The sequence below is a fragment of the Aspergillus pseudodeflectus genome (assembly GCF_044049435.1).
Source record: "Aspergillus pseudodeflectus strain CBS 756.74 chromosome Unknown BJX68scaffold_72, whole genome shotgun sequence".
Lineage (NCBI taxonomy): Eukaryota > Fungi > Ascomycota > Eurotiomycetes > Eurotiales > Aspergillaceae > Aspergillus > Aspergillus pseudodeflectus.
The window spans coordinates 23,962-50,196 of record NW_027263848.1 but is presented as its reverse complement, the minus strand read 5'-3'; the positions used below and the strand labels follow the sequence as shown (position 1 = coordinate 50,196).

The 26,235-nt window shown below is 52.1% G+C and overlaps 9 protein-coding genes across 9 annotated transcripts; 4 read left to right on the top strand and 5 right to left on the bottom strand.

Annotated features, from left to right (window-relative positions):
- The first annotated feature begins 1,405 nt into the window (after positions 1–1,405).
- On the top strand, positions 1,406–1,952 carry BJX68DRAFT_247485 (uncharacterized protein). Its single transcript, XM_071041780.1, has 2 exons — positions 1,406–1,571; positions 1,659–1,952. Exons 1-2 carry the CDS (start codon positions 1,449–1,451, stop codon positions 1,824–1,826), a joined length of 291 nt encoding a protein of 96 aa, XP_070893645.1. The 5' UTR covers positions 1,406–1,448; the 3' UTR covers positions 1,827–1,952.
- A 1,247-nt stretch (positions 1,953–3,199) lies between these two features.
- Positions 3,200–4,842, top strand: BJX68DRAFT_272005 (uncharacterized protein; the record flags this gene model as incomplete). Its single annotated transcript, XM_071047099.1, has 3 exons — positions 3,200–3,283; positions 3,380–4,570; positions 4,690–4,842. 3 exons carry the CDS (start codon positions 3,200–3,202, stop codon positions 4,840–4,842), a joined length of 1,428 nt encoding a protein of 475 aa, XP_070893644.1.
- A 3,463-nt stretch (positions 4,843–8,305) lies between these two features.
- Positions 8,306–8,698, bottom strand: BJX68DRAFT_272004 (uncharacterized protein; the record flags this gene model as incomplete). The annotated part of the gene is made up of 2 exons (XM_071047098.1): positions 8,306–8,416; positions 8,522–8,698. 2 exons carry the CDS (start codon positions 8,696–8,698, stop codon positions 8,306–8,308), a joined length of 288 nt encoding a protein of 95 aa, XP_070893643.1.
- A 2,667-nt stretch (positions 8,699–11,365) lies between these two features.
- On the bottom strand, positions 11,366–11,737 carry BJX68DRAFT_272002 (EGFR-like transmembrane domain-containing protein; the record flags this gene model as incomplete). The annotated part of the gene is made up of 1 exon (XM_071047097.1): positions 11,366–11,737. The coding sequence occupies one exon, from the start codon at positions 11,735–11,737 to the stop codon at positions 11,366–11,368; it is 372 nt and encodes a 123-aa protein (XP_070893642.1).
- Positions 11,738–12,817: 1,080 nt separating this feature from the next.
- BJX68DRAFT_279330 (putative extracellular sialidase/neuraminidase) lies at positions 12,818–14,143 on the bottom strand (the record flags this gene model as incomplete). Its single annotated transcript, XM_071048713.1, has 1 exon — positions 12,818–14,143. One exon carries the CDS (start codon positions 14,141–14,143, stop codon positions 12,932–12,934), a length of 1,212 nt encoding a protein of 403 aa, XP_070893641.1. The 3' UTR covers positions 12,818–12,931.
- A 910-nt stretch (positions 14,144–15,053) lies between these two features.
- Positions 15,054–16,643, top strand: BJX68DRAFT_272000 (putative MFS multidrug transporter; the record flags this gene model as incomplete). The annotated part of the gene is made up of 3 exons (XM_071047096.1): positions 15,054–15,233; positions 15,277–15,771; positions 15,819–16,643. The coding sequence occupies 3 exons, from the start codon at positions 15,054–15,056 to the stop codon at positions 16,641–16,643; spliced, it is 1,500 nt and encodes a 499-aa protein (XP_070893640.1).
- Positions 16,644–16,914: 271 nt separating this feature from the next.
- Positions 16,915–18,189, bottom strand: BJX68DRAFT_271999 (kinase-like domain-containing protein; the record flags this gene model as incomplete). Its single annotated transcript, XM_071047095.1, has 1 exon — positions 16,915–18,189. One exon carries the CDS (start codon positions 18,187–18,189, stop codon positions 16,915–16,917), a length of 1,275 nt encoding a protein of 424 aa, XP_070893639.1.
- Positions 18,190–19,670: 1,481 nt separating this feature from the next.
- BJX68DRAFT_258770 (pyridoxal phosphate-dependent transferase) lies at positions 19,671–21,657 on the top strand (the record flags this gene model as incomplete). Its single annotated transcript, XM_071043591.1, has 8 exons — positions 19,671–19,806; positions 19,901–20,035; positions 20,103–20,424; positions 20,560–20,600; positions 20,661–21,003; positions 21,052–21,304; positions 21,440–21,520; positions 21,595–21,657. 8 exons carry the CDS (start codon positions 19,671–19,673, stop codon positions 21,655–21,657), a joined length of 1,374 nt encoding a protein of 457 aa, XP_070893638.1.
- Positions 21,658–24,530: 2,873 nt separating this feature from the next.
- BJX68DRAFT_247481 (uncharacterized protein) lies at positions 24,531–26,235 on the bottom strand. The gene is made up of 2 exons (XM_071041779.1): positions 25,465–26,235; positions 24,531–25,358 (listed from the first exon to the last, which is right to left on the bottom strand). Exons 1-2 carry the CDS (start codon positions 25,817–25,819, stop codon positions 24,703–24,705), a joined length of 1,011 nt encoding a protein of 336 aa, XP_070893637.1. The 5' UTR covers positions 25,820–26,235; the 3' UTR covers positions 24,531–24,702.

Sequence of the window (26,235 nt, the reverse complement as noted above, 5' to 3'; positions counted from 1 at the left end):
CCAGAACTAGCCCTCTCAAAGCTCAACCTCCATGAGCCCACGATTTTCCATGTCTTGCTCTTCTGCCTGCCTTCACTTCAGAGTTTGCCATCCAGCCCGCCAGCTGCGAATGATATCACCATCAACGTGAGCTTCCAGCCAGCCCCCTCCTCCCTGGATTATTTATTTTTTATTTTTGTCTATTTTCCCTTTTCATTTCTATTTTATTAAGGTATTTCCTGTTTCTTTCCATATCTACGTCACCAAATCTCGTTCCTGCAGTCCTGCAGCTCATCCAGAGTCTCCAGGTTCGAGCTGCAGCCTGTTCTGAGAAACGTGCACGTGGGCTTGCCGACCTTGCATCAACTCACGATTCGATCCACCGCTGCCCTTCACCTCGGAAATCTGTTGTTTCTGGTCTCATCCAGTCGCTGCGCCTCAGGTCAGTCTATCCTGCTGTTCTTGCTCTTCCTGGACGCTGAAAAAGAAAGAGAAAAATAGAAAATTCCCAAAAGAGGCATCCGCTTGTCTGTCTGCGCTCACCAGATCTCAGAGTCCTGCAGCAGGTGTCCCATCACCACCTGCACTTTTTTTTCCCTCCTGCCTCGAAACCTCTATGCAGGCCCGACCCACAAAGCGCCAACCACAGAGCTTGTGGTATCCAAATCCAGGAGCAGGTGGCGAAAAATCATGCAGCTCCCTGAAGCCAGCGTGAATGCCATAACAACCCACCGCCTCCAAAGACAACTTCCTGCTGCACGTTTGGTGACTCTGCCCCACTCATAAACTTCCTTACGGTATCTAATCAAGAAACTATGATTTTGTCTGTGAATGTAGCTGCAGCTGGTGATCTGGAGGAGTTGATCTGGAAGGCATGCGTGAGCTTGAGGATCTGACTCTGGGCTATAAGTACCCCCTTCTTCCCCTTGTCTGGTGGTTCTCTTTCTTTCTTCTTCCCACCGTCTTCGACCTACCTGACAATCCAAGCTTTTCCTTCCTTCCTTTTCTTCACATCACACTTGAAAGCTACACTCACACATCTTCTACTCGACTTCGAGTCAGTCATCATGCGCAACATCATGATGATCCTTGCGATATGGTTCGCGACCTTCGCCATAATGGCGCTTGCTGTATGTTGCTCTTCTTCTTGTTCTTCCTGCTCCTTTGGCTTTATTGCTTGTCCTGTTCTTAACCTTGACGATTGATAGCTTCCTACCCCGGATACCGATCTTGCCTACTTCAATGAAACCGAAGCTGCCGTTGCTTTCCAGGCCTTTGGCGCGACCACGGGCGACGAGACCTTCCCAATCCAACTTCTCGGAATAGACCCTTCTTTCGTCCCCGCTGAACCTGCCAACCTCGCCTCTGACTCTGCTGAACCCACCGATACCGCCTCCCTTGACAACGCGAAGGACGACAATCCCTACTGGGATGTGAAGTGCCATCCAAACGGTTACGGTCAGGCGGAGATGGGATCCATTCGTACTGGGATCAAGCACCTGCGAAAGCAGACGGGGGACACCGTCCTGCAGCCCAATCATTGCACGCGTCTCTTTTGCAAGCACCATTCCGCGATCATTTGGTGCAATGTTGTAAGTGGTCCCCTCTCCATCGATGTCTCTTTCGTTTTTTTCCTTTCAAACTGCTTCAGTATCTTGAGTGCTAACTTGGCCCTCCAGGCCAACGGAGTTCAGGACATTACCATCAAGAGCATCGGTGACGCCGCGAACATTGTCTTTAAGAAATGTCCATGGCATTTCGGTTACGCACCGACCAGTCTTGCCGGTATTCTACGCCATGTCGACCGCTTCCAAGTGATTGTGAAGGAAGATCACTGGAAATGTTAGGCAACGCGGCCGCTCTTTTTTCCTCTCTTCTTCAGTTGTATCCTGTGTTTCGTCCTGGCTCATTGTAGTCTCTCTGCGTTCCATGTCTTCTTTCCCAGACGGATTCAACATCCGTTAAGAGTCACCACTGCTGCAAGTGACGCCTTTCAACAAGGTCGTCCGATTTCATGTTTTGGCTGTTTCGTTTTGAATGTCATCTTGTCTTTTGTATCATGTCTCATGGTTCTCCAACTGGATCTCATCATCCGTTGGCGGTGCCATTGGCCACTCAAGCGGCGTCTTCTCAGCAAGGCAGACCGAGTTTTTGTGTGTTTTGGTTGTTTTTGAATGTACCATAGGCTCGTCTACAAGTTAGCACTTAAGTCAAAATGCGAAAAAAAAAAAAAAAAATTCGATTCGGAATATCTATCCCTGTAGAATCGTGTAGCTCTCCTTCGGACTTGACTCCCACCTCGACTCTGCTCTAGAGAACCGGAGAATAACATCAACAAGTCTGCGAGAGTGATTGAATGCTCAAGCTTCCATGCGCCTCGATGAGCTCAGCCACTGCCTACGTTGCATTTTACACTTCTGCGAGGAGCTGTGCGGTGCATGTCTCGTCTAATCTCGAGGAAAGGGCATAATCTTGATCCCACAAACGAGTCTGGAAAGTTATTGCAGGGCCGGCACCGCGGTCGAGTGGCTTCCGTCTTTTCGTCCTTCCAACTTCGAAGGCCTAAACTCAGAGACTTTGACGAGACAACAAGCAGTCCCATGCTATTCCCAGTCTCGCAAATCAGACTCTACGAAAGCCGGCCAAAGGAAACGATCCCGATCCCGCAAAACGAGGCTGGAAGCATGCGCCAACTTTGCCTGGCGATTTTGCTTCCTCGCCCATTTTTACCCTGGGCCAGCCCTTTGTCGAATTTGAAATCATCTTTTAAGCCGGGACTCGGCCGGTGACTGCATGCTTTCGACCGGCTTCGAAGCAGAAAGGAGGACACGTGCCTTGTTTGCTGCACAGGCTGCAGTCACTTTTGTGCAGCAGCCCTAATTTCTCCGGTTCGGCCGGGTTCTAGAGGCCCTCTGACTGGCCAGCCTCCACCTCACCGGACATCTTTGTATAGAATCTGCTCATAACAATCAACTCTGCCTGACGTGAAGGAAAAAATCAAATTGGCAATACGTAAAGCCGGGTTGAGTTTTCTGATTTGTTTCCCCTATATATTCCCCTGTGTTTCTCTTCCTCCTCCCCTCTTCTTCTTCTTTCCTCACCACCTTCTCTTCCTACCTTTCTTCTTCTTCTACCTTTCGTATCCTCGTTTGAAAGCTTCCAACTTCTGCTAAGAGCTTTACACACATCAAGCCTTCTAGTCTCTGTGTGATTGTGCAACATGCACATCCACAAGATGAACCTCCTCCTCGCGGCCATTTGGCTCGCCATGATGTCTGTCGTTGGTGCAGACGATGCCATTCCTGTAAGTGTTTATCCTCGATTCTATCCCCTCCTCCTTCCTTCCATTTATCTCATCTCCTCACGCGAAGAACAACACTGACCGACTTCTCACGAGCAGACCTCCGTCGAAGGAGGCCTCGACAACACTGAAACCATTGACACCACCGCCAGCTTCGGCATCAAGTTCACTGGCTGGGGCCTCTTGCACCCCACCAACACCGCCGTCCACGTCTCTCCCCCAACTGCCACTCACGGAAGCACTTGGAATGACCCTGTCGATGAGAACGGAATTCCCCTCCCGCACTTCCCCTTCCACCCTCACGCCAAGAATGCTGAGGCTGAGGCCGAGACTGACGTCGAGGTCGAGGTCGAGAGTGTCCCTTCTCTTTGTGGTGATGGCTGGAATGACAGTGAAGACGGTCTTTACGTTCCTGGTATCCCCTTCCACCCCGGCCATGGTCATCATCCTACCCCTTGCCCCTCCGATCGTGCTCGTCCTTCTCATACCCGGACTATTCGTCCTCGTCCTTCTCACACCCTGACTGCTCGCGGTGTTACCGGCGGCGATGGCTGGAATGACAGCGAGGATGACAATGGTCTGTATGTTCCTGGGATTCCTTTCCATCCTGGTCATGGTCATCATCCTACTACCACTGCCACTGTTGCTCCCCGTGATGCTGCCACTTCTGTTTCCACTTCCTTGTCTACTGATACTTCCCTTTCTACTGTTACCACCCATGAGAACATCGATCTCTGTGGAGATGGCTGGAATGATAGTGATGATGGTCTTTATGTTCCTGGTATTCCTTTTCAGCCTGGTCACGGTCATCATCCTACCCCTTGCCCTTCAGCTCGGTCTGCTACCACTTCCACTTCTCTGTCTACTTCCACTTTCCTTCCCACTACCTTTGTCACTGTTGCCTCCCCCACCACCCACGAGAACATCGATCTCTGTGGAGACGGCTGGAACGACAGTGAAGACGGTCTCTACGTCCCCGGCATCCCCTTCCATCCCGGTCACGGCCACCACCCGACCCCCTGTCCTTCCCCTGTCGACAAGATGGGAAAGCGTGACGAGATTGAGGGCACCCAGGAAACCGACAAGGCCGACGAAACTCAGGACGGTGAGGAAATCATCACACCTTTCACCCCCCAGGTGACCTGCTACCACGGCGACCTGGTCGACGACGGTCCCATCAACAAGGCGATTCGTGAGCTCAGGAACAGGGAGGGAACACCCACGGCCGGTGTTAAGCAGTGCGTTCGTGTTTGGTGTGAGAAGGGGTTGTGTGTTAAGTGGTGTAATGATGTGAGTATCCTTTCCTTTTTTCTTTCTTTCTCTTCTGCCCTCCTTTTCTCTCCTCTTTTCTCTTCAGTTCATCTTACCACGGTACCATCTTCTCTAACACTTCGAAACAAAACAACCAGGACTCGAAGCTACGCACCCTCAAATCCTACAAGAGCATCGGCGATGATGTCTTTGCCGTCATGAACAACTGCCACCCTCTCGAAGGTCGTATCTCGGGAATGGCGAAGCATCACGATAAATGGAGGACTATCGTTCACAAGGATGACTGCTAGGTTTCCAGACTTTGCTTTACCTTTTCTTTTGTTCTTTTGCTCCGGTCTTGTCTTGTCTTCTGGACTCGACTTGGCCTGCGATTGATGAACTCATCATGTGAAAGAGAAGGAGAGTTTCTTTTGTTTTTAACGGACGTAACGAATCGACGACCATGACTTGTCTTCAGTTGTCTTGCCTTGCCTCGCTGCTTGGCTGTTTCCTGTATTCTAGTTTCTGCTTTACTCTCATATAGGAAGATGGATCGAGGATCGATCTAATTGAATTGCTTCCGCCAACTTGTGTTCCATTCTGTAAATTCATGTCGAGAAGATCAATCTGGCATCCATGGCTGGCTATCGTATCCCAGCTGGAAGACAGATAGCTTCGCAAGACGAAGAATGGAAGAGAGAATACGTCCATCTTCGACCCTTTTGGCATATTCATCGAGATGAAAATTCTGTCAATTTGTGGTGTTGAACAATTCAAATGCATTGATAGTTCTTCTTGGCCCGACTCTCTTCTCTTCTTCTTCTTCTTCCTCCTCCTCACTCTTCTATTCCCTGCCTCATCCCACCCCAAAGCCTTCTTCTATTGTGCTGAGAGACCTCTCATCACCCAATTCCTTTCTCCTGCAAGCTTCAGGCAACCCATCCTTTCTCTTCAGTACACATCTACCTCTCCCTCTCGCTCCACCGTACACCCCACCAAAATGAGAATCTTCCTCTTCGCCTTCTGGTTCGGGGTAATATACCTCTTAGTCGCTGCCGTACGTATATTCATTTCATTCCTCTGCTCTGATTGTACTGAGTCCGTGCTGGAGATTCTACAAAGATAAGCATCAGCTAGCTACATAGTCTAACCATTCTTCGTCTCTAGTTCCGAGCAACGCTCATTGCCTCCCTCCGGAACGGGACTCTCTGATCGGATCCTGCCGCACTGCCTGCTCCGCAATCGGTTCCCCTTTTTCGATGCCGGGTCCAGCTGCAGGGAACGGTCTGGCTACGTCTACAGCGGATCGAAGGTGGCTCATTTGCACAGTCCGGCCAGCCCGATTGGAACGGCGGTAACGGATCTCGAGGTCGACATCATTACGGGCTGGATAGCGCTAAACACACTGTGCGCTGCTATGTTGCAACGTTCCTTCCAGACTCCAGGAGGAAAGGACTGCGTTGGTGGACATAGTGGGAGGGATGGGCTGCCTGGTATGAGGCAGGGAGAGGAGGGCCATGGGATGGAGGGATTCAGGATCGCGATAGATCTTAGGACAACGGTGCTGCTTGCTATTGATGAGTCGGCAGCTCGTTGGGGATAGTGCTTGTGGCATGATGGAAGTCGGTGGGTTGGATGGAATTCTAAGGGTCTTGGACGGAGTCGTGCAGTCTGTTTCACAGCTTGGCGAGGAATAAAATGTTGGATAGTAAGTAGCTTTCGATGTTTCCTGCTTAGTTCGATATTCTGCATTTGAGTTCAAGCGTGCCCGAATCAAGTCATAAGTCCAAGCGCTCAAGCGGAAGATGGCGTCGACATTATATATCTTGACCGAAGTTCGACGCGCCACGTTGTTTCGCGAGTGCCACCAGACCGCAGAGGGATATGGATCTTGAGCGATTCCTACAGTACTCACAACTCTTTTACTGCGGCCATGTGAAGCAATCTAACCTACTCGGCCAAGGGGTGTTTCTACGGCGTGGCGGCTCTTCAGCCAGAGATCCGCACTCCCTCCGCTCAAGCGTTCGATCCCGCAACAACGACCCACTAGAGGCAACGTCCCCTCCATGTTCTTTACCAGACCTCTAGAGCATTGCTAAGGTACAGTAGTTATTTGCTGGCTCACCGGTTTGTCGATACCCGGAGTGCTGCGCCGCGAAAATTCCTGCACCACTCAGCAGACCTGACGGATAAGACAAAAACCGATCTCGAAACCTTCGCATCCCGCGCCTCGCCATACATCTGTCCTGAGATCGCGGTAGACTTCTTGATGCGAGCGTCAATGACGCTCAAGTGGCCAACGTCTCGTTGTGTGTCGTTCTTCCGTCTGCCTGATGACTTTGGTGCGGCGATTTCGCGGAGGGATCCAGGTGGTTTGGTGGACGCCTCGTGGCGGCACGGGAATATTTCACAGCTGACACGGGCACGGGCACGGGCTGTCCCTCACAGGGCAGGGAGAACAAGGGACTCACAATAGAAGAAGAGAGGAAGGGAAGACGCAATCGAAACCGAGGGGAAAGCAGGAAAACGCACCCCCGAGCAAAGACATCTACAACTCGAACCTCGTCCGCGGGCACTGACTGGCTGGCGCTGTCGGCGATATCTCAGGTACGATACGGCTTTTTCCTCTCCTATCGTCGCCGGCATTTCCATTTCATCCTTAATTCGGCTAACCTAGCGTTTCTCGCAAAACAGTACTCGCGGCCCCATACCCTCTCCCTTCCTCCGTACCTTTGACGCAAGATATACATCCCTACTGAAACATCGTCCGCCTTGTAATCACCCGTTACCACCTCCGAGCCAACAATGAGCATGTGCGTCCTGTCGGATTTCAGTGATATACTATGCTTCGGAATTCGTTGATTGCTGGCACAGCTCGTCTGCCTTGGTTAGAGCCGGCTGATCTCGAGTCGCGGAGTGTGTTGAAGCCGAGGATAAAGATGGATATGACGAACAAGGGCCAGAAGGAATATGACGGGATATGGGCAAAACCTCTCGGCAGCTTGTAGGAACCCGAGTTTGTTTTAGAATTCGACTGTTACATACCGGAAAGCCTGGGATACTTGAAGATAGATTGGGCCTGGCAAGACGGGGATGGCTGTTACAAGGGAGTTCAAGGTTCAAGGCGAGGTGAGGTGATACTCGTGGACATCTGCGATGACCAGTATAAACTCGGTGATTACAACAACGGAGAGACAAATGGTTGACATTGTTTTCCAATTCAAGGAAGAACCGAAATGCGAAAGACAGGGATATCTCAATAGCTACATGCTCCCAGCGCTGCGCTCAGAGTAGGGCTGTGGATTGCTCCGCTCGACGTAAGATCACATCGCGGTATCAGATGTCTCAAACACCCATGACCGCAACCACACCTAATAAACCCAAGACATCCAACGCCAGTCACAAGATAGAGCGAAACACCAGTCCGGTATTGAAAACCATCCCACTGTCACCACGCATCCGAGATGCAATGCCCAGATTGGTTCACGTTTGGCAGGCTTCTAACGACAGGCGACCCGGCCTCGCAGCCGCCGAGGTCAAAGTCGCTGGAGGGAATGGACGTAGAGACAATCGGGATCCTAGTGAGAACCGCTAGTTCGTACATTGATTAGTTTCTGTCCTGACCTCACTTCTCTTTTCTCATTTGCCAGCGGGCGAAATGGCACACGCTGCGGAAGTACTCACGTAGAGACGGGAATGACAAGAGAATTCCTGCAAATGGCTCATATAAGGAGAGGCCAACGTGCTTGTCTCGAGCGCCATATCCCTCCGGATCTAGTTCTCAATCGGGAGCGTGATGTTCGATTCATTGTACCTTCCGCTGGGGAAGAAAACACCAGACTCGTTGACGGTGGCATTGACGGTAAAGTCAGCCGAGGTAGGACCCTGGGAGAGGTAAACGAGAGTCAGCTCATCAGATTCAAACCCCCAAAAGCAGACAGAGGGGATGGGGCAGACAGAAGAGGTCGAATGGGGAAATAAAACACTTACCTCCGCGGGGCGTGGAGCGAGAACCTTCGAGAGGACCGCGCCGATGGAACCCAAGATGGCAATCGAAAAGAGGGCCATGGCGACCTTGGGGAGGGACTGGTGGTTGAAATGAAAGGACCTCCAGTGCGCCTGGAGAGATCTCCAGCTCATCTGCACGGCTCTCCAGTCGAACTGCATGGTTGACCGTTTGACGGTGTTTGGTAAAGAGCGTGGTTCCGGAAAAGTAGAGAGGAGGTAGGAAAGGTCTGGCTGAGGACGACGAGGTAGACGGCAGTGAGGGTAGTACTGGTGGTGAGTTGATGGGAACTGTATGGTAGGAGAGCAGGCTAGAGGAATTCTGCTGAGAGAAATGCAAAGGCCTGAATCGAAGCGTCACGACGGCGTTGATCCGGAAAGAGAGAAACCCAGGCAACGAGGGGAGAAATGGATACTCACGGCTCTAGATGGGAATCAGGTTGCTAAAGGAACCTGGTGTGAATCAACATAGAGGGCGGTGAGTCTGAGTGATTTGGTGATTGCACTGATTATTTTTGCATTTGTTGAAAATGGGACGTTTGCTCTTTGTCTCGAGGATTTGCCTTTGGCGGGACGAGGTACCAGGCCTTAAGCGCGAGGGTCTCAGTAGTTGCTAGGCTGGGTAGGAGGAGTCATGAAGGACGGGCTTGGGGCCAAACAGGTTGTGGGCAGGAGAATGTAATAAGACTCAACAGGCGGAAGACTTGTGGGCGAGGACTGCTTTGCGGAGTAGGAAATTCCAGCGTACAAATGAGGATCTCGGACGTCCAAAGGACATGTGCGGGACGATACTTGGACTAGAAAGAGCAATGATACCGGAAGATCCAACGTTATGACTTGCTGCTGCTGATGTTGTCAAAACTGCCTATGATTTGGATGAGCAATTACCTCGGCGGTGTTCGATCAAGGGCAGTCAGGCTGAAGGAACCAAAGAGGCAGATTACGGGGAACATTCCAGGCTGGACAATTGATTTCTCAGTCTAAACCAGAGACGACGCCAACGAGACAACTAAACAACAGGGACAGGGAAAGTCGTTATGGAAGATTCCAAGAGTAGGTATCCTGGTAGATACAAAGGCAGCCATGACAACCCCCTGAGCCTACTTCGAGCAACGATAACCATCCCCCTTCAAGACCATACTCCACTTGGGCTTCTCATGGTGGATTGCAGCGAAATAGTGCTTAAAGGTTTTGTCGCAGTCAAAACAAGTTTCCCAGGCCGATTTGAGGAATATCTTTGTAGCTAAGGAACAGACGGCCTTTGTTCTAAAGTAACCGGTTAGCGGCAGAGAATCCATGATTATTATTTTGCACTAAGTTGACTGGGGTTGGGAGTATTTACGGCGTTACAAACATAGACAGCGGCGCCATGTCGCATGCCAGAAGCTCGCATTTCCCACTGTACGACGTCAAGTTGCCCTTGCGGTCCTTGAAAGAGTTGATACCGTTTTCATGCTTCCAGCCGTCCTCTGTCGCGCAACCGCTGGGGTCGCATGTGATGTCAGGGTCGGGCCCGGAATAGCGGGCGAGGAGGTCAGCCGAGTCGGGGAGGTCAAGAAGGGCGATGGGGAATTGGCCATTGGCGGCGGTGGTCACGTTGGTGAGGTCGGTGTTGTCCGCATTGTCCATGGGGAGCTGGATGAGTTAGTATGTGAAGCAGGGGATGGGAGGAGACGAGATACAGCCAATATGCGCATGTTGTGTATAGAAGTAATGCAGCTTTGGCCTGGTTCACTGCTCCTCTTTCGAATTCACCGGACTTTAGGTGATTATCTCCAGGGTCACCACACGGGGGGTATTTGTTCCTGGCCTGAGCCTTTCCAGAGACAAACCATTCCCGGCGCTTGACCGGCCTGTGAGAATCGAGGTTCTCCGGGATTTACATTTGCTAAACGCGTTGGCGGTTGCTTATCTCGCCCAGGCCGTTGTGAAGTCAGCGCGATTCGAACCTTCTGAGGATTTGAACCTACTCTTATTGTTGGTTCTGTCGTTTGTCTGGAGCGTCAAGGGCACGGATACCCTCATCTCTGCCCGACTGTGTCTGCTCTCGCCGTATCCTGCGCCGCTTCCTCCTCCGCCGATCGTGCCTCGGCGTACGACCTCGTCTTTGTCCCTCATCACCGCCAAGAGCCAAGCGCACAGAGTCTTAGATGCTCTTCCAGACATCTCCATGCAGACCCAATGAGCTGTTAGGCGAGCTGGAGGCTGCCCCTTTAGTCAGGTCGATTCCTAAGCAGTCTCTTGCTTTCAGCACGACTCGTCCCGACAACCATTCCTCTGACAAACATACGATTCTACTCTTCTTCAAAAGAGCCCTTTCAATGCCACATTACCTTCTGAGAGCCGTTATTCGGTGCATCGTCGCTGCACCGTTGCGCTACGACAACGCTGGTGGGCGTGGTGGAAAATGCACACATACCTCCGACTCATACTTATCAAACCTTTCTTCGCTGCACGTTTCGGATAGAGATACCACCGGGCCGCTTCGTATGTATGACAGGGGTATCATTGGAACAAAATAGCTAACACACAGGGAATGAAACTCTGGATCGAGCAGCACCTTTCAGCCCGAACTCCTTCCGCTCCCCTCTTACCACCCTCCACCATCTGACCACGACACATGCACCTCTCTGAGTTATATGAAACCTTTTGAATACCTTTCTAAAGGGTTTGAGGGACATAACTCAGCTTTTGTCTGGGTGTCCGCAATGACAGCGAGCTTGATAAACCGGGCGTGGACAAAAATGCGATTCCGGCGTCAGTTGACTTCTCGACAGGCCTCCCAAGCAACTGACGCTGACTGGAACCTGTGACAATCCTCTCATGCAACTAGCGAGCTGGTAATTCCTGTGGAGGCAGGGGCGTCTTCATGGCATTACCATCGGCTTCATAAAGTTGGTTCACCGGTCTCGCCTCATAACTCAACTCAGCAGGGGGAGGGCTAGGACCCGCATCTACCGGCTTGCGACGTCGTTTGATCAACATGAAGGCGACTCCGAGCACGATTGCGACACCCGCTAGCGCACCCACTACTATACCAGCAATAGCACCGCCGGATAGGGAGTCCGAGGAATCCTTATTCGGACTTGATCTCGGGGAAGTAGTGATTGTACCTGTCGCTGTGGGTGTCATCGGCGGCGTGGTCGATGTGGTCGATTTGGAGGTCTCTGGCAGCGGCGTGGCTGGATCAAAAGCCCACATTCTCGCAGTTGGCGCCTCTGAGGTCAGAGACGAGTATAAATCCTCCCGCACTCCGGTGCTTATATTGCGTAACGTGCTGTGCTCTCTATTCCAGCAGACATTCCGCTGCTCAGGAACCCCGGTGCACTCCTCATATCTCGCATCCCACGTCAGAATGGAAGTCTCGCGTCAAAGAGAAGTAAAATGCAAACCAACGTTTCATAGAGACAGCACCAGTCAGAACTCCCGCTGCGACAGGTAAGTTGTCTGTTATCATTGGTGCAATCGGATGTCAACGCCCAGCACACGCCACTACCAGTTTCGCCGTCGAATGAAGGGTCGCAGCAGTATCCTTTCCCTGTTGTTGGATCGCGCCCACACAGAATGTCTCCGATTGGCACAATATGAGCTTCAACCGAATACCAGCAACAAGAGAAAAGACCCATCGACTCCGTACCTCTTCCGAGCGGTTCTCCTGTTCGGAGTGTTCAGTCCAGGGCCGTACATAGCTCACCACACAACTTGTGGCTGCCCTCCACACCATTTCCGGGGTATTGGCTGACTATAGCGCCAATCCTGCACGTGTGGACCTCTGAAAGGGACGATGCCCGTGCTCAGGGCATGCATTGCTGACCCAGCCACGGCTGCCAAGTCCGCAATCTCGTATTTGTGAAACACCGGCTGTTAGCGTAGCCTTATGTTCGTTGCTTTGGAGACTCTTCATCATGTTGTCTTCGGGTTCACGATGAGATTCAGGGTCTCCCCTGGCGTACCGGTGCCCGGCATTCCAGCCTGCTTGTGTCTGTAACGAGACACGCCGTTGAATATAGACCTCATCGTTTCATGCTAAAATAGGTCGTTCTCCCTTGTGGCCGCGATTATTTGACGGCCAATTCTTCATACTGACTGATACGGCATTTACTACGTCCCGGGATTGTCCCCTGCGTTGTACGATACTATGCTTCGAAGGAAGGCCATGAGTTAGGGCTTGGTATTAGGATGGGTTGTGCATCTGCGAGAAGACAAGAATTCGAGCCCGAAGATGATGAATGGAGTTCAAAGTACGCAACAGGACTATTTACATGGAGAAGACCAGAAACTGACACCGTGCTAGGTAACTGAGTGCGGACGCGAAGCTCATTCAAAGCCTCCCGCGAAGATAGACAAGCCACACACAATCACCAAGAAGCTCCGAGTGAACTAAGCAGGTCTAGCTCAGTTATTCGGCCCGTTGAGGATCCACGAAAGATTGAACCTCCGCCAGAGAATTGTGCGGTAGGACCCGCCGTTACTTCCGTCGTTGAAGAAATCCGATTCCACTAGGGCTCCAATGTGATAATCGCCTGTCTTTACCATGCTCGAGTATCCACCCTGGTATCCCGAGTTTGGGACGGGGGCATCGTTGAGTTGACGGCCGTAGTTGTACTTGGCCACATCATCGTCATAGGAGACGCGCACGCGCATAGTCCGTCGCGATTTCTTATCGGCAGCATTCATGAAGATCGTGCGGTTGAGCTCCTCGTTGCGGTTATAAGAGAGGATGGATCCCTGGCAGCCGGGGTCAGGGAGGCCAGTGTCCTGTTTGAATTCGCCAAAGCCGTCTTCGAGAGTGCCATAGGAGACGATACGGTAGCCGCCGGACTTGCGATCATTCCGCTGGAGCTGGCCGTTTGGTAACTCGACAATCGTACCCTCGGACCCGCCGCCAGGAACATCCTGAACCTCCCACGTCCGCTTCCCTGGCTCGCCCCTTCCAACAAGATTCCGCGCCTGGGCAGGAACGACAAGCTCTCCAGTACTAAGACGAATACCGTTGCCCGGTCCAACAGCATCCCACGCACGTCCCTTGGGGGTATGCGTCTCCGTATAGTCGACAGGGTCCGACCAGGTCGCGCCATCGTCCTTGCTGACACTAAGGAACAAATGGCGCCTTCCCTCCCAGGTACTATCGACTGGCTTCGTCGGAGTCCCATCATGCAGGTCGTCTCCATTCTGGCTATAACTTCCGTTGTTCCAGCTCATCCAGAGATAGATCGTGTTATCGTCGTCGACGACGGGAGTAGGGTTCCCCCAAGTCCCAGAACCCTTGCCTACAACCTCGCGAAGGGATTCCCAGTCCGAGATGGTCTTGCCTGCACCGTCGGTCGACTTTGTCCGCTTATACACGAGGTTGATGTCGCCGTAGTCGCGGTCATTGTGACGACGCCCTTCCGCAAAGGCGATGAGACGACCGGTTCGCGTGCGGACCACCGCGGGGATGCGAAAGGAGTGAAAGCCAATCCCACTGGAGAGCTTATCGGCCGAGGCCATGTTGGCGCTGCGGAAGAGGGCGTATTCGGCGTGGGACTGGGGCTTGGAGGCCGCTGGGTCGGCGACGTTCGCCAGGGCCGTAGCGGCCAGAAGTGCAAAGATATTGAGAAGCCGCATCTTGAGAGAATTCGGGCTCCTGATGATGCTTCGGCTGGTTTTGCAGTGAGTTGATGGCAGACGATCTGGTCAAACACTGCAGGTATTTATACCACTTCACGCGGAATGAGACCTCTTTTGGAAAATCATCGCTGTCCTTTCACGTTTCTTGAACAGCACACGTGGGATATCAATATATTTCATCCCTGTTGTCGATGTAACAGTCTGAAGGCCGATGGCACATCGCGAGCTCATTGTTCGTGTTCGTGTCCAGAAAGGGTAGGATCGACTGCAGCGTGAGTGCTTGGGAGGTTCCCGAGAGTCCCTGATTGACCCGAGAATACGAGAGCTATAAATATGCTCGTACTCTGTGACGAGATGCGACGACTGACGCTTGGCACCAGATTATGAAACGAACACGAGGCATAAGCCGACATATGATTCTTGGCTGGACGATTTCGTAAGCCAAGCCAGGCGGATGGACAAGCGTTGTGGCAGAGACAAGCCTTTCCAAGCTAAACGACTCGAGCGAATCACACGGAAAATGGGCTCGGCAGTTGCTCGACAAGACCTCGGAATTACCCCTGACCATCACACCAAGCTTCATCTCGGAGGCCTGAGCTGACGCCGAAATCAAGTTAGGGCCGGCACTGCGCCTTTTCCGAGAATCGGGGGCGGCATTCAATGACCGGGCCATCTACCGTTGATCTCCACAGTCAGCAATCTCGCTTTTCTGCTTTGGGAAACAATCGGTGCATTCATCCAAACAAAACCCCGGATTCGCTGTCACTTTCGCCCCAGATGACTATCATTTGGCGAGACCCATTCCTCGCGGGGTATCTCCGCCCGGAAAGTCCGGACGGTTGGGGTATGAATACCCCGTGCCCACTCCTGGACTCCCCAGAGCGAGCACGGAATATACCTGGCAACCATGGCGAACTTGGAGAAAACACAGTCGACCCAGGTGGAGGAGGCGGGTACTCCTCCGTCTGAGGCCAGTACGCTTTCAGAGCAGCATCAGGCGTATCTTATTGAACGCCATGGCACGTTGGATCTCGATCCTGTCCCCAGTATGGACCCGGCGGATCCGTACAACTGGCCTTCGTGGAAGGTGAGATTGCAACACCACTTACTGGAATAAACTGACAAGATAGAAATCATGCAACCTAGCACTCGTCGCCTTTCACGCCTGCATGGGCACCTTTACCGCCGCCGCCATCATTCCAGCCTACGAAGAGATTGTAGAGGATGTTGGCGTCTCAATCCAAAGAGTCAGCTATCTTACATCTCTCCAGATTGCAATCCTCGGCGCCGCTCCATTACTCTGGAAACCGCTCTCCCACCGATATGGTCGCCGTCCCATCTTCCTCGCCTCGCTCGTGCTGAGCTGTGTCTGCAACATTGGATGTGCAAAGAGTCCTGACTACGCGTCTATGGCTGCGTGTCGGGCTCTAGTTGCTTTCTTCATTTCTCCCGCGATGGCACTTGGCAGTGCAGTCGTTATGGAGACTTTTTTCAAGCACCAGCGTGCCATGTACATGGGAGTGTGGACGGTCATGGTGACCCTCGGCGTTCCAATCGGACCATTCATCTTTGGTTTCGTTGCCGAACGGGTTGGATATCGCTGGATTTACTGGACACTGGCGATTGTAGGTGCTTCACTCACTTTCTTCCGAGAAAAAGGCTAACCCACTAGACCAACGCGGTTCAATGCATCCTCTACGCCTTCTTCGGGCCCGAAACCCGCTATCTCGCTCCATCCTCCTCGCCTGTGAAAACCCAATACCTCACGCTCGCTCGCATCGATCGAACCCCCTTTACAGCCTACGAATTCTTTCACCCACTCACCCTCTTTACAAACGTTCCCGTCTTGCTCTCCGCCGTTGCCTACAGCATGGTATTCCTCTTCGGCTCGGTGCTCAACTCGGTCGAAGTCCCACAGCTCCTGCAACAGAAATTTGGCCTCTCCGCGTCGCAGCTCGGCTTACAATTTCTCGGACTCATTATCGGCTCGCTGCTCGGCGAGCAGATTGGTGGTTACACCTCGGATGCGTGGATGAATCTCCGAGCCCGTCGAATTGCCGCAAGCCCGCATAATCATGGAATCATTCGCCCACCCGCCGAATTCCGCCTCTGGCTGTCCTATCCTGGCTTCCTCATAACGATTGCGGGAATGGTTACGTTTCTCGTCTGCACCGAGCAAGCCGCAACCGGACACTGGAGCGTCAGCCCAATCATCGGCACAGGCATCGCCGCCTTTGGCAATCAGATTGTCACTACGGTGCTTACAACCTACGCCGTCGACACATATCCAGCCGATGCGGGAAGCGTAGGCGTGTTCATCAACTTTGTTCGATCGACGTGGGGATTCATCGGTCCGTTCTGGTTCCCGGACATGTTTGAAAGTGTGGGCGTTGCGGGGAGTTCTGGGGTTGTGGTTGCGCTGATTATGGGCTGTGGGTTTTTGCCGATAGTTGGGTTGCACTTTTGGGGATCCAGGAGTCGAAAGGTGGTGGAGTAGATGTGTGATGGTCGGCCACTACACGGTTCTAAGGTGCTGGCTGATTTAGGGAGCGCTCCTTCCTTTCGCACCTCGTACGACCTGTCTGGGAAGGTGTGACCAGTGCCCGGAGGATGGACGTCCCTTCCTCTTCGACTATACTCAGAATAGACAGGAGCGATCGCTCCTCAGTCTATATTCCATTGATGCCGTCCGGACTTGCAACTATATCACAAGAAGACTATGTACATTTCCCTTCCTCCAGGATAATACAAGAAGACTATCTACATCGTCACCTATTCAACATCGCCAGGGCATCCGACAAAGATATCCGATCCGCAGGATCGTCCTCGGTCAACCGCGACGCAACTTCCAGCATTCGCGCCGCCTCCCTACCCCCCGAGCTTCTTCTATACAAAGACTGCAGCACCTTCCCAAACGCCCAGCAATCAGTCCCGACCCGAATATCAAAAGGGATCTTCTCTAGGTCTACATCCTCGTTATCAGAGAGCAATGGCTCCATTTCCGGCGAAAGAAACTCCCACGTCCACCCGCTCGTACCACTGATGTTGATCAACAGCGCATTCTGTTTCTCGTCCAGCACGACATTCGTCGTCTTGACGTCGACGTGCGCCCGGCCCGCCGCATGCATCGAGAGGAGTCCCTGCGCAACCTGCTTCGCCCACCGAATCAGCCTCCTATCAAAGGGCGGAATCGTCTGATCCACCTGCTCGCCGAACAAGGAAGCAAAGTTGAAAAACGCGCTCATCGGCTGATAGCCCACATTCCACTGTGGCACATTGAGACTCTCAACAGTCGCAAGCGTCCCATTCGGATAAAACGGTAACAAGAACCCGATAATCACCTCCGCCCGATTCACCGGGTTCCCCGGCGAGGCCGGGTGCGTCCGATACGGATTCTCAGAGACAACTATCCCAGCTAGCTGCGCGATATGCGGAACCCCGCGGAACTGCACGTACGCGTCGATCTCGTCGAGGATGTTTTTCGTGTCGCCGGGCCAGTAGCTTGCGCGGCGGATGATCTTGTGTACGTACTTCTTTCCGTCGATGGTGACCCCGTGGACGGCTGAGTTGATCTCGGTGGTACGCGATAGGCGCGAGTAGTGGATTTTCGGCAGGTCGCGATGTCGCCTGTCCAGGGGCGGGTATCGGATTCGGTGCTTGTCAACCACGACATCACAGCGCATGTACGGTCGAAGCGTAATGAAATACTGCCGCGGAACCCTCTCTCCCTCTTCAAACGGCAAAAGAAACCGCGGCTGATCAATAATCTCTCGATTCTCCAGTTTAAATGTTAAAAGCGACACGGTATCGTCTAGCAATGGGAGTCGTGAGAAATCGACAGTCTCGAGGAAGGCGCGAAACGCCTCGCCGAGCTTGGTATAGTCGGCGTTTGATGGTTTCGCGGGAAGCGGCCAGAAGTTTATCACCGCGCGCACCCACCAGGTGGAGTTGGTTGTGGGGTTGTGGTATGTGAAGAGTTGCGAGAGGCGGTCCTGTATGACGGCGGGGGTTGTTTTGTAGGATATGATTTGCTGGGGGGACATGATGCTGGATGGTCAAGATGCCTATGACGAGATAAAGGGCCAAATATGTTCAGTGCGTATAGTATAGCCATCGTGATGGAAATAGGGACTATTAGGGTTAACATCAATTTAATCTAGTCTACGAGCATGGCCCTGGAACAGGGGAGGATCATAAAGCCCGGAGCGTCTTTCAAGGTCTTCATCCTTCTCGCCATCTTGTTGAATACTCGTGTGTTGCTAGGGCTAAAAGAGCTATGCGTTCCTTTGTGCGTTTTGTATCAAGTGCTTTGACATCTGAGGGCTGCAGCGCCAAATTTAGCCTGGAATGGGGACAAAGCTTGAAATAGCATGTTGAGTTTGATGCTTCCCTTTCTTTTTCGGTTTGAGGTTCCTTTACTGTGTAAGCTTACCGTAAACCATCCCTGCTATCTATACTGCTTGTCTCGAGCAATGCAAGGAAATTGGTTTGTAGGCATGTACACCCAATGAACCATCCCTATTGCCGGTTTCTTTTGGCTAGAACCATAATGATAGGTCTTTACCGAACCAGCCCCGTACGCAATACCTATTTTGTAGAGTAGACCGTATTCTGGAGGTACTGTTGTAGCAACGACCGTTCTATTCACGAGTCGCGATAACATTACCATACCTGAGAGACTGCTCTGCTTATCGGGCATACTCCTATACTGTGTTTCTCCCACATATTCCTGATCCTCGAGAAAGCAGGCTTGGACTAGCCAGACGCTGTAAAGCCCAAGAACGGAGCAGGGGGGTGTAGAGGTATAAAGAAAGAACATCCAGGTTCCCTTCAGTCTATGGTAACGACTAGGTTTTGGCGAGGGGAATTTCCAGCCCGCGATTGTGCTGGAGCCCCATCGCTGTGGCCGTTGGGCCCTAGTTCGTCTTTGCATCTGCGTGTATCGAACAGGCGGCCAAGGATTCACTCCAGGGTAACTCTCACTACACCACACCCCCCGACATGGACAAAGCGTCTTAAACACCGGGGCGTCGCATGAGCCCTCCTCATCGGCGTCCGTATATCTGTGATCATCCGGCAGATGGCGAGGATGTTTCCAGCGGTGTGCGCATGCCGGCAAGAGGGCGTACGGGGCGGAACGCCTGCGAGCTTCGTTGCCAAATCAACGGCCGGGGATTGGGTCTCGGGGGCCGAGGGGTTTCATGGTTTGTGCGTTGGGGATTCTGTGGCACGTCTTTGGTGGCACATGGTTGTACGAGGATGGGCTGATTGATGGATGGGGGAATAGGCAGGTGTGGGACATGCAACTGAACTAGGCGACTTTTGAGTATGAGGGAGGACTGAGTATTAGAGGATTGCGAGGCGAGTAATTCTCGTTTGTCATGTCCACTCCAACTCGCCCTCGACTGCCCCTCCATGGATCTGATCTCGGGCCGCGATGTGTTGCTGTTATAACTTCTTCGACTCAAAGCGACGATCAACCACCTGACTCAAGTGACGGATCAACAGCGAGCGAGAAGAAGGCATGGCTAACGACACATCACCGAGCCCGGTGGATTTCTTACACCATCTCAACCGCAAGAGCAAGGCACGACATCCGTCGCCCCTCAAGAATATTATCAGGCATATGGGGGTCGAGGGGATGATTAGTCTGGCAGGAGGTGCGATTTACTATCGCGGATGTCTATTCAGTGTTCACTGCGCTAACCCGATGCATAGATCTTCCTCATCCGTCGACATTCCCCCTCTAGCAAGCAACATTGGACTGTCTCTTGCCTTCCGCAACATTCTCGTCTGAATCCATTGATACCCCAGAGGACATCCGAAGCTTAACTCTCTGCCGCGGCTCGACACCTGGAGAACTCGACCTGACACAGTTTCTGCAGTACGGTGCGCTAAAACACCACCTCTCTCTACTCCAAACGGCCAGCAACACGCCTAACCACTATGACTTTAGGATCTGGCGCAGGAAACACACACCTGCTCGAGAAATGCCGGGCCCTAACTGAAAAAGTACACGCACCACCAGGGCAATACGACTGCCTCCTGCACCCGGGAAACATCAACGCCTGGGCGAAGGTCGTCGGCTTGCTCTGTGAGGACAACGGCTTTGTCATTTTCGAGGAGTACACGTACCCATCTGCGCAGGCGCTCTGGATTCCGTTGGGGATAAGGGCTGTTCCGGTTCCCGCGGATGCAGAGGGGACTAGGGCAAGTGCATTTAGAGAGATGATGGAGGGGTGGGATGGGCGGGTCAGAGGGGCGAGGAGGCCGCGGGTGTGAGTGTCTTTCGCTCTGTCTTTTCGGTTTTCTCTTCGGTTCTCGCCGATAGAAGGGTGTGACGGCTAAGCTGTTCTCATTAGGATATATCTCGTCGGCGTGAGTTCGAACCCAATGGGGATTACGCTTTCGAGGGAGAAGAGGAAGGACATCTATGAGATTTGCGTCGAACTTGGCACGCTCCGTCCCCCTCTTTCTACCGATCAGATTTCCTCAAGCTGATTGTTGGAGACAGATATTATTATCGTCGAAGACGACCCCTACTACTTCCTCCAATACCCCAGCTACACGTCCTCCAAAACCACCACCCGAAGCCCAAATCAGTTCACCCCTCTCCCCACCGACCCCTTCCTGAAAACACTAATCCCCTCCTTCCTCTCCCTCGACACACAATCCCGAGTCATCCGCCTTGAATCATTCAGCAAAGCCCTCTTCCCAGGTCTGAGACTAGGCTACTTCATCGCCAACCCCATGTTCATCGAGCGTCTCCTCCGCGCAACAGAAGTCGAGACGCAGGATCCCTCGGGACTCAGTCAGGCATTCGTCCTGGCACTGTTGACGAGATGGGGAATCGCCGGGTACCTGGAGTGGTTGTAGAGATTGCAAAATGAGTATCTAGTGCACAGGGATTGGATCCTTGATGCGTTCCACAAGGAGTTTGTCGTCGTTCCTGCGGAGGACTCGCCGGTTCCGGGCGCGCAGGGGCTCGTTGCGTGTCTTCGATCAGAAACGCCCGATAGTCAGCTACGGCCGGTCTTCAGCTTCGTCGATCCCAGCGCAGGAATGTCCGTGTGGTGCAAATTCCACTTTGGAGACGTCACCCGCTTCCTTGAGCTCCGCGACGCGTCCACTTTCACATCTCCCTCCAGGTCCGCATCGGTATCTCCCATCCAACAATCCAACTGGACAAATGACCCTTCCGACACCGAACAAACCTTCGCAACGGAACTCTGGAAGGCCTGGATCGACTAACTCGTCCTCTTCACGCCGGGGTCGTATTATCACCCGTGGCAGGGGGCCGGTAAGGTGACGACGAGCGCGAGGGGCGCGGAGGCGGGGACGGCGCATTTCAGGTTTTCGTTTGCAACGCCGACGGTAGGTTTCTCCTGCCTTGTAGTATTCTGTTATTCCTAGTGTATGGTGGTCTGTTGGCGCTCACTGTGTTGCAGAAGGAACAGATCTTCGAGGGCGTGGAGAGGGTTGCGAGGGTTGTGCGCCGGTATTGGGGATAGGGAGATGTCTCTAATCGACATGATAGCAAGTGTCTAATTAAAAAGGGCGGAAAAGGCGCAACTCCAAGTTATACATCCCAGCGTTAATGTTATATTTCTAACGATTCTACTGTAGGTTCTCGTCTAGTATGGAAGGAGTGGTTACACAACTAGTTCTATACCATAACATACCTAAGCGAGCTGAGGCATGTGCTGAAGCATCATTTGGTTGATAAACTGACGCTTGTACGCTTCATAGTGAACATACTGGACATCCAGATTGATCATGAGCATAGTAAGCAGCTGGACAAATAAGTGGCAGCTGTTTGTGAGAGCGTTATAGCCACCACGCTTCCTCATGTCATAACAATGAGACTGAGTCAGCAATGTTCTGTCTTATTTGCACAAGTTGAAGAAGGGTCAACTTACCCGACAACTAAATATCAGCATCCGCGCACCTCGTGTAGCCTATAAACTGGACGCCACATCTGGCGTCCACATCTGCCTACCCGTCAAACGCTGCCAGATGAGACAGTGCTGATTTTTCGAGTCTGTTGCATCTCCCATATATGCTGTTCGACCCCTAAGCCCCAATGTGAAGTTCTCAGGGTAGCCTCTAGCGGCAAGGCTTTGGTGATGGATCGAAATAGCCTTCCCATGTGGCCGTTGAGACTGCGTACAGGAATGGAAACTGGCCGTGGCTCCCTGTAGGGGTTTGTTTCATGCAGTGGCATTTGGATAGGCCACTTGCCGTAGGAAAATAATGATGACATTTGAAATAGCTAGGCGTGTGGGCTGCTCTGGAGAGAAAGACGTAGATAACCGCCTGCTAGGAGAAATTCGCCAAAGAGCAAGCTTGCTTTGGGGATGCGAGGATCCTCGGGCACTTTCTAAGAAAAGAAAGGAGTTAAAGAGCGGGGTTGAATCCTGCGGAGTTCAAAATCCTTTTGTACATATATGGGGTGGGATCTAGACTTGATCCAGACTTTTCTGTTCCGACCTGCTTTTTCCGGTGGCAAACAAAGGCGCAGTCGATCGCATGGCTGGATTATCCCTTTGGGGTCTCTACCATGGTTTCCGCGCACAGTATCTTATTCATCTCGGGTCAGATCTGTCAAGGTTACAGGATAAACGTTACCTGATGTAATTTCAACTAGCAGTCGGTGTTGGGAGCCAAGCTGCCAGGACGTTCAGTATGTTATGCTTTATACTTTCCAAGCCACGTTGACAACCCATGGCCCCAAAGCACGAAACTTCAGAGACATTTTGGATCCGCCACACAAATGTATTGTCGCAACCAATCTTTGCCCCGGCGTAGAGGCTAGTCTGCAGCTTCCAGATTTCGCAGATCATTCCAAGATCTCCGCCCCACAGGGGAAGACGACGGAATTGGCTCGAATAGGAAGTTACGAGTACAAGATGTTTTACTGTACAGAGACCTTTTAGTTTCAGCAAAGTATTGAATTGATAAACTCCTCCAGTAATGCAAAGAGTGATGATAAGAGCATGATTGGCGAAGAAGAGGTTTCGACTGAGAGGTGAAGTTCTGATGGAGGATGTCAAGGTCATTCGCTCCTTCCCTACCAGTACCAGTACGCCGCTGACATCAATACTCCCCTACTCTTCTTACCACTGTAGCTCGAAGTCTCTCGCTGTTCGAAGGCGTTTTATAAGACACAGGTTCAGAGATCTACATGCGATAAAACCGGTTTTCAAATTATCTGGCCCCTAGCCTGCATGACCTTCATTCGACTTACCGCCACCATGCCCTTGGAAAGTGGCCTAGAGGTAGAGCCCAATACACAAAGGCCATGTCTATTAGAAAGATTCCTTCAACTGTGGGACACCATCTCTAGCAATTGCCTTGAGGGTCTGCTCTGGATAATCACTTCACCTTATTACCTTGTGTTTTCCAAGTATACCAAAGAGCCAGTTTTGAGAATCCTTGACGAACAAACGGATGACGATGAACTGGTCAAGGAGGTCAATAAATGGCTTGACATGAAGCGAAAAGAAGCGAATTGGATCCAGGCAGCAGTAAGAAAGCTGATCGAGAGCCACGACAGATTGATTCTGCAATTAAAAAGACGCAACTGACTGTGTTTAACTTACTGTAGGGTTTTGTGATCTTCGCCTCGGTCACAAGTACAGTCGCATGGGTTAATGACCGATACTGCCATTGGGCAGGACTCGCATGTTGGTACTGCAGTATATTACTTGCCCTTATTTCCGTTGCTCTCGCCGTTCAGCAAAATGTGCTCACTGAACGGCTCAAATCCGAAGAAGACCTGCCGTGTTTCAGAAGAAGTTTCTGGGGAAGGTCGCATCCAAGTTGGCTGGTTCTGTTTGCGTGGCAAACACCTCTGATGCTAGTCCACTACTCATCAATTCTCTTTATAACTGGCCTCTCTATTTACATCGCAAGCCCCGTATTCTCGAAAGGACTATTTGATGATGACGCAAAGGTACAGAGCCTTGTTGGATACACATCTCCCCTAGAGCTTATTCAACTCCTAACTAGTTACACCCAGGTTCTTGTGGTCTTCATGTCTGTTCTTATGTTGGTGATTGTCCTATATGCAACAACATCAAGGACTGTCCATCGGACTATGGCTCCTCTGACTCGAGCCAGCTCGAGGGACAATTTGCCAACCGTGCAAATCCAACTTCAAAGTGAAGAGGGATGAGTATCTAGATTCAAAAACAGATCTCTGATAATCCTGCTGTGCCTTCCACTCAGGGGGGATGTGTGCATTGTCGGGCAGGTTATAACGGCTCGCTGCCGCGGCTTATTAAGGAGCATCAAAAGTGTATTGACAACCTAGTATCAAGCATTCGTTTGTATAATAACTTGTACGTGTGATATATGGCTAGTTTACAAGATAGTATTTTATGGATCACCTACTAACCTGGAATTATAATCTTGGAAATAGGAAGGGTGTAGCTTAGCGCAATATCAATCACCAGACGCACGGGAACGGAGATGTATTCCACACTTATGTATGCAAAGTTGAGATCTATCATATCTATCCAATCTCCAGGCCACCTGGACCATCACGCACCCGATCACCGCCGAACGGCCTGTTCTAGCATCTCCTTCGTATGCCTCCACACCAACTCCGCCGTCCCATCCTGTCGATACTGCTCGAGGATCTTTGCACTAGATCGTACATCTCCCTTCCAATTCAGCAAATACGCACCACTCCCAACACTCCCATCCACACCCCTCGCAACCTGCTGCCCATCGACTAATTCCCCAGCCCGCTCTGCACCCTTCGCAGGATACGCCCCCGAACTCAAATGAAACAAATGCCGTTCCCCACACTCCTGCACCCCAACCGAAAACGGCCACATGAGCGGCCACACGGCATAATTATAAAACGCCGCAACGGGCGCCGGGAAACTATTGCTGTAGATATTCGTACCCACGAGGCCCGGGTACGCGTGTATGAACGAGACGTTCGGATGCAACTTTGATAAATGCTCCATTGCGAGCGTCGTCATTGTGATCGAGTGCTTGTATGCGTTTAGGAGGGAGAATGTGTGTTTTAGCTCGAGGTCGGAGGTGTCTATGGGGAACTCGAAGCCGCCGCCGTAGATGCTGATTACACGTGTTGGTTCGGGGGTTGGGGTGGATTCGAGGAGCGGGAGGAGGTTTTGGATGAAGCGCATGCGGCTGTAGTAGCGCAGGGCGAAGAGCGAGTCGATTCCTTCAGGTGTTTCTGGTGGGTCCTTTTATTAGTACTCTGTACTGTAGCCATTCTCGCCCCCAAATGCAGCCAGCCCCGATTGAGAGTGAATGCAGTTAACTAGTTCACAAGTACGTACCGTTCCGACCTCCAAGCGAAATCCCCCCGGGCGTCATAAACAAAAAATTCAACTTGGTCTCCCTATCCAAAATCTCCTTGCACGCAACATCCACATTCCTCACACGCGAAACATCCGCCTCGATGAAGTGGAATTTCCCATTCCCATTGAGGCTTCGCAACTCGCTGAGGAACGGCTTCGCGCGCGTCTCGTTGCGCCCGATGATGTATGCCGTCGGACTCTCGGTGTGCCGTGCCAGTTGGCGCAGTGTGCTCGCGCCGATTCCGCTTGTGCCGCCGACGAAGAGGGCTGTTGGGCTTTTCAGGGTGCTTCGGAGGAGGGCGTTTGAGGCGCGGATTGTGGGTAGGGAGGGCATTTTGTGGGGGGTTTGTTGGGCCTAAGATTATTTTTTGTAGTTTGTTGTGACTCGGCCTTTGGAATTGGAGACGCGAGATCCTTTATACATGGACAACCCAGCATTCGAGTCGGAGCATCCAGGGCCAAGACCTCGCAAGATCTCGCAAGGCCATGGCTCGAGTCAGTGTGAGTCAAAGGAACGCAAGGAGACAACCCGACTCGTCCCTAGAAGCCTCATGCTCAGAGGCTCTAACCTGGAACGTATAGTCCACGGATGAATGAGGTCATCCAACAGGGGGCCGGGCGCCATTATTGGTGAGAGAGTCGATGTACTTTTCTTTGTCTGCAGTGGGTCACTGCGTCACTGGTCAGGCGGACTGGGGGCTGAAAATCGAGAGGAGTTCGCCCGACGCCGACGCCCTCCGATCTTTGCCG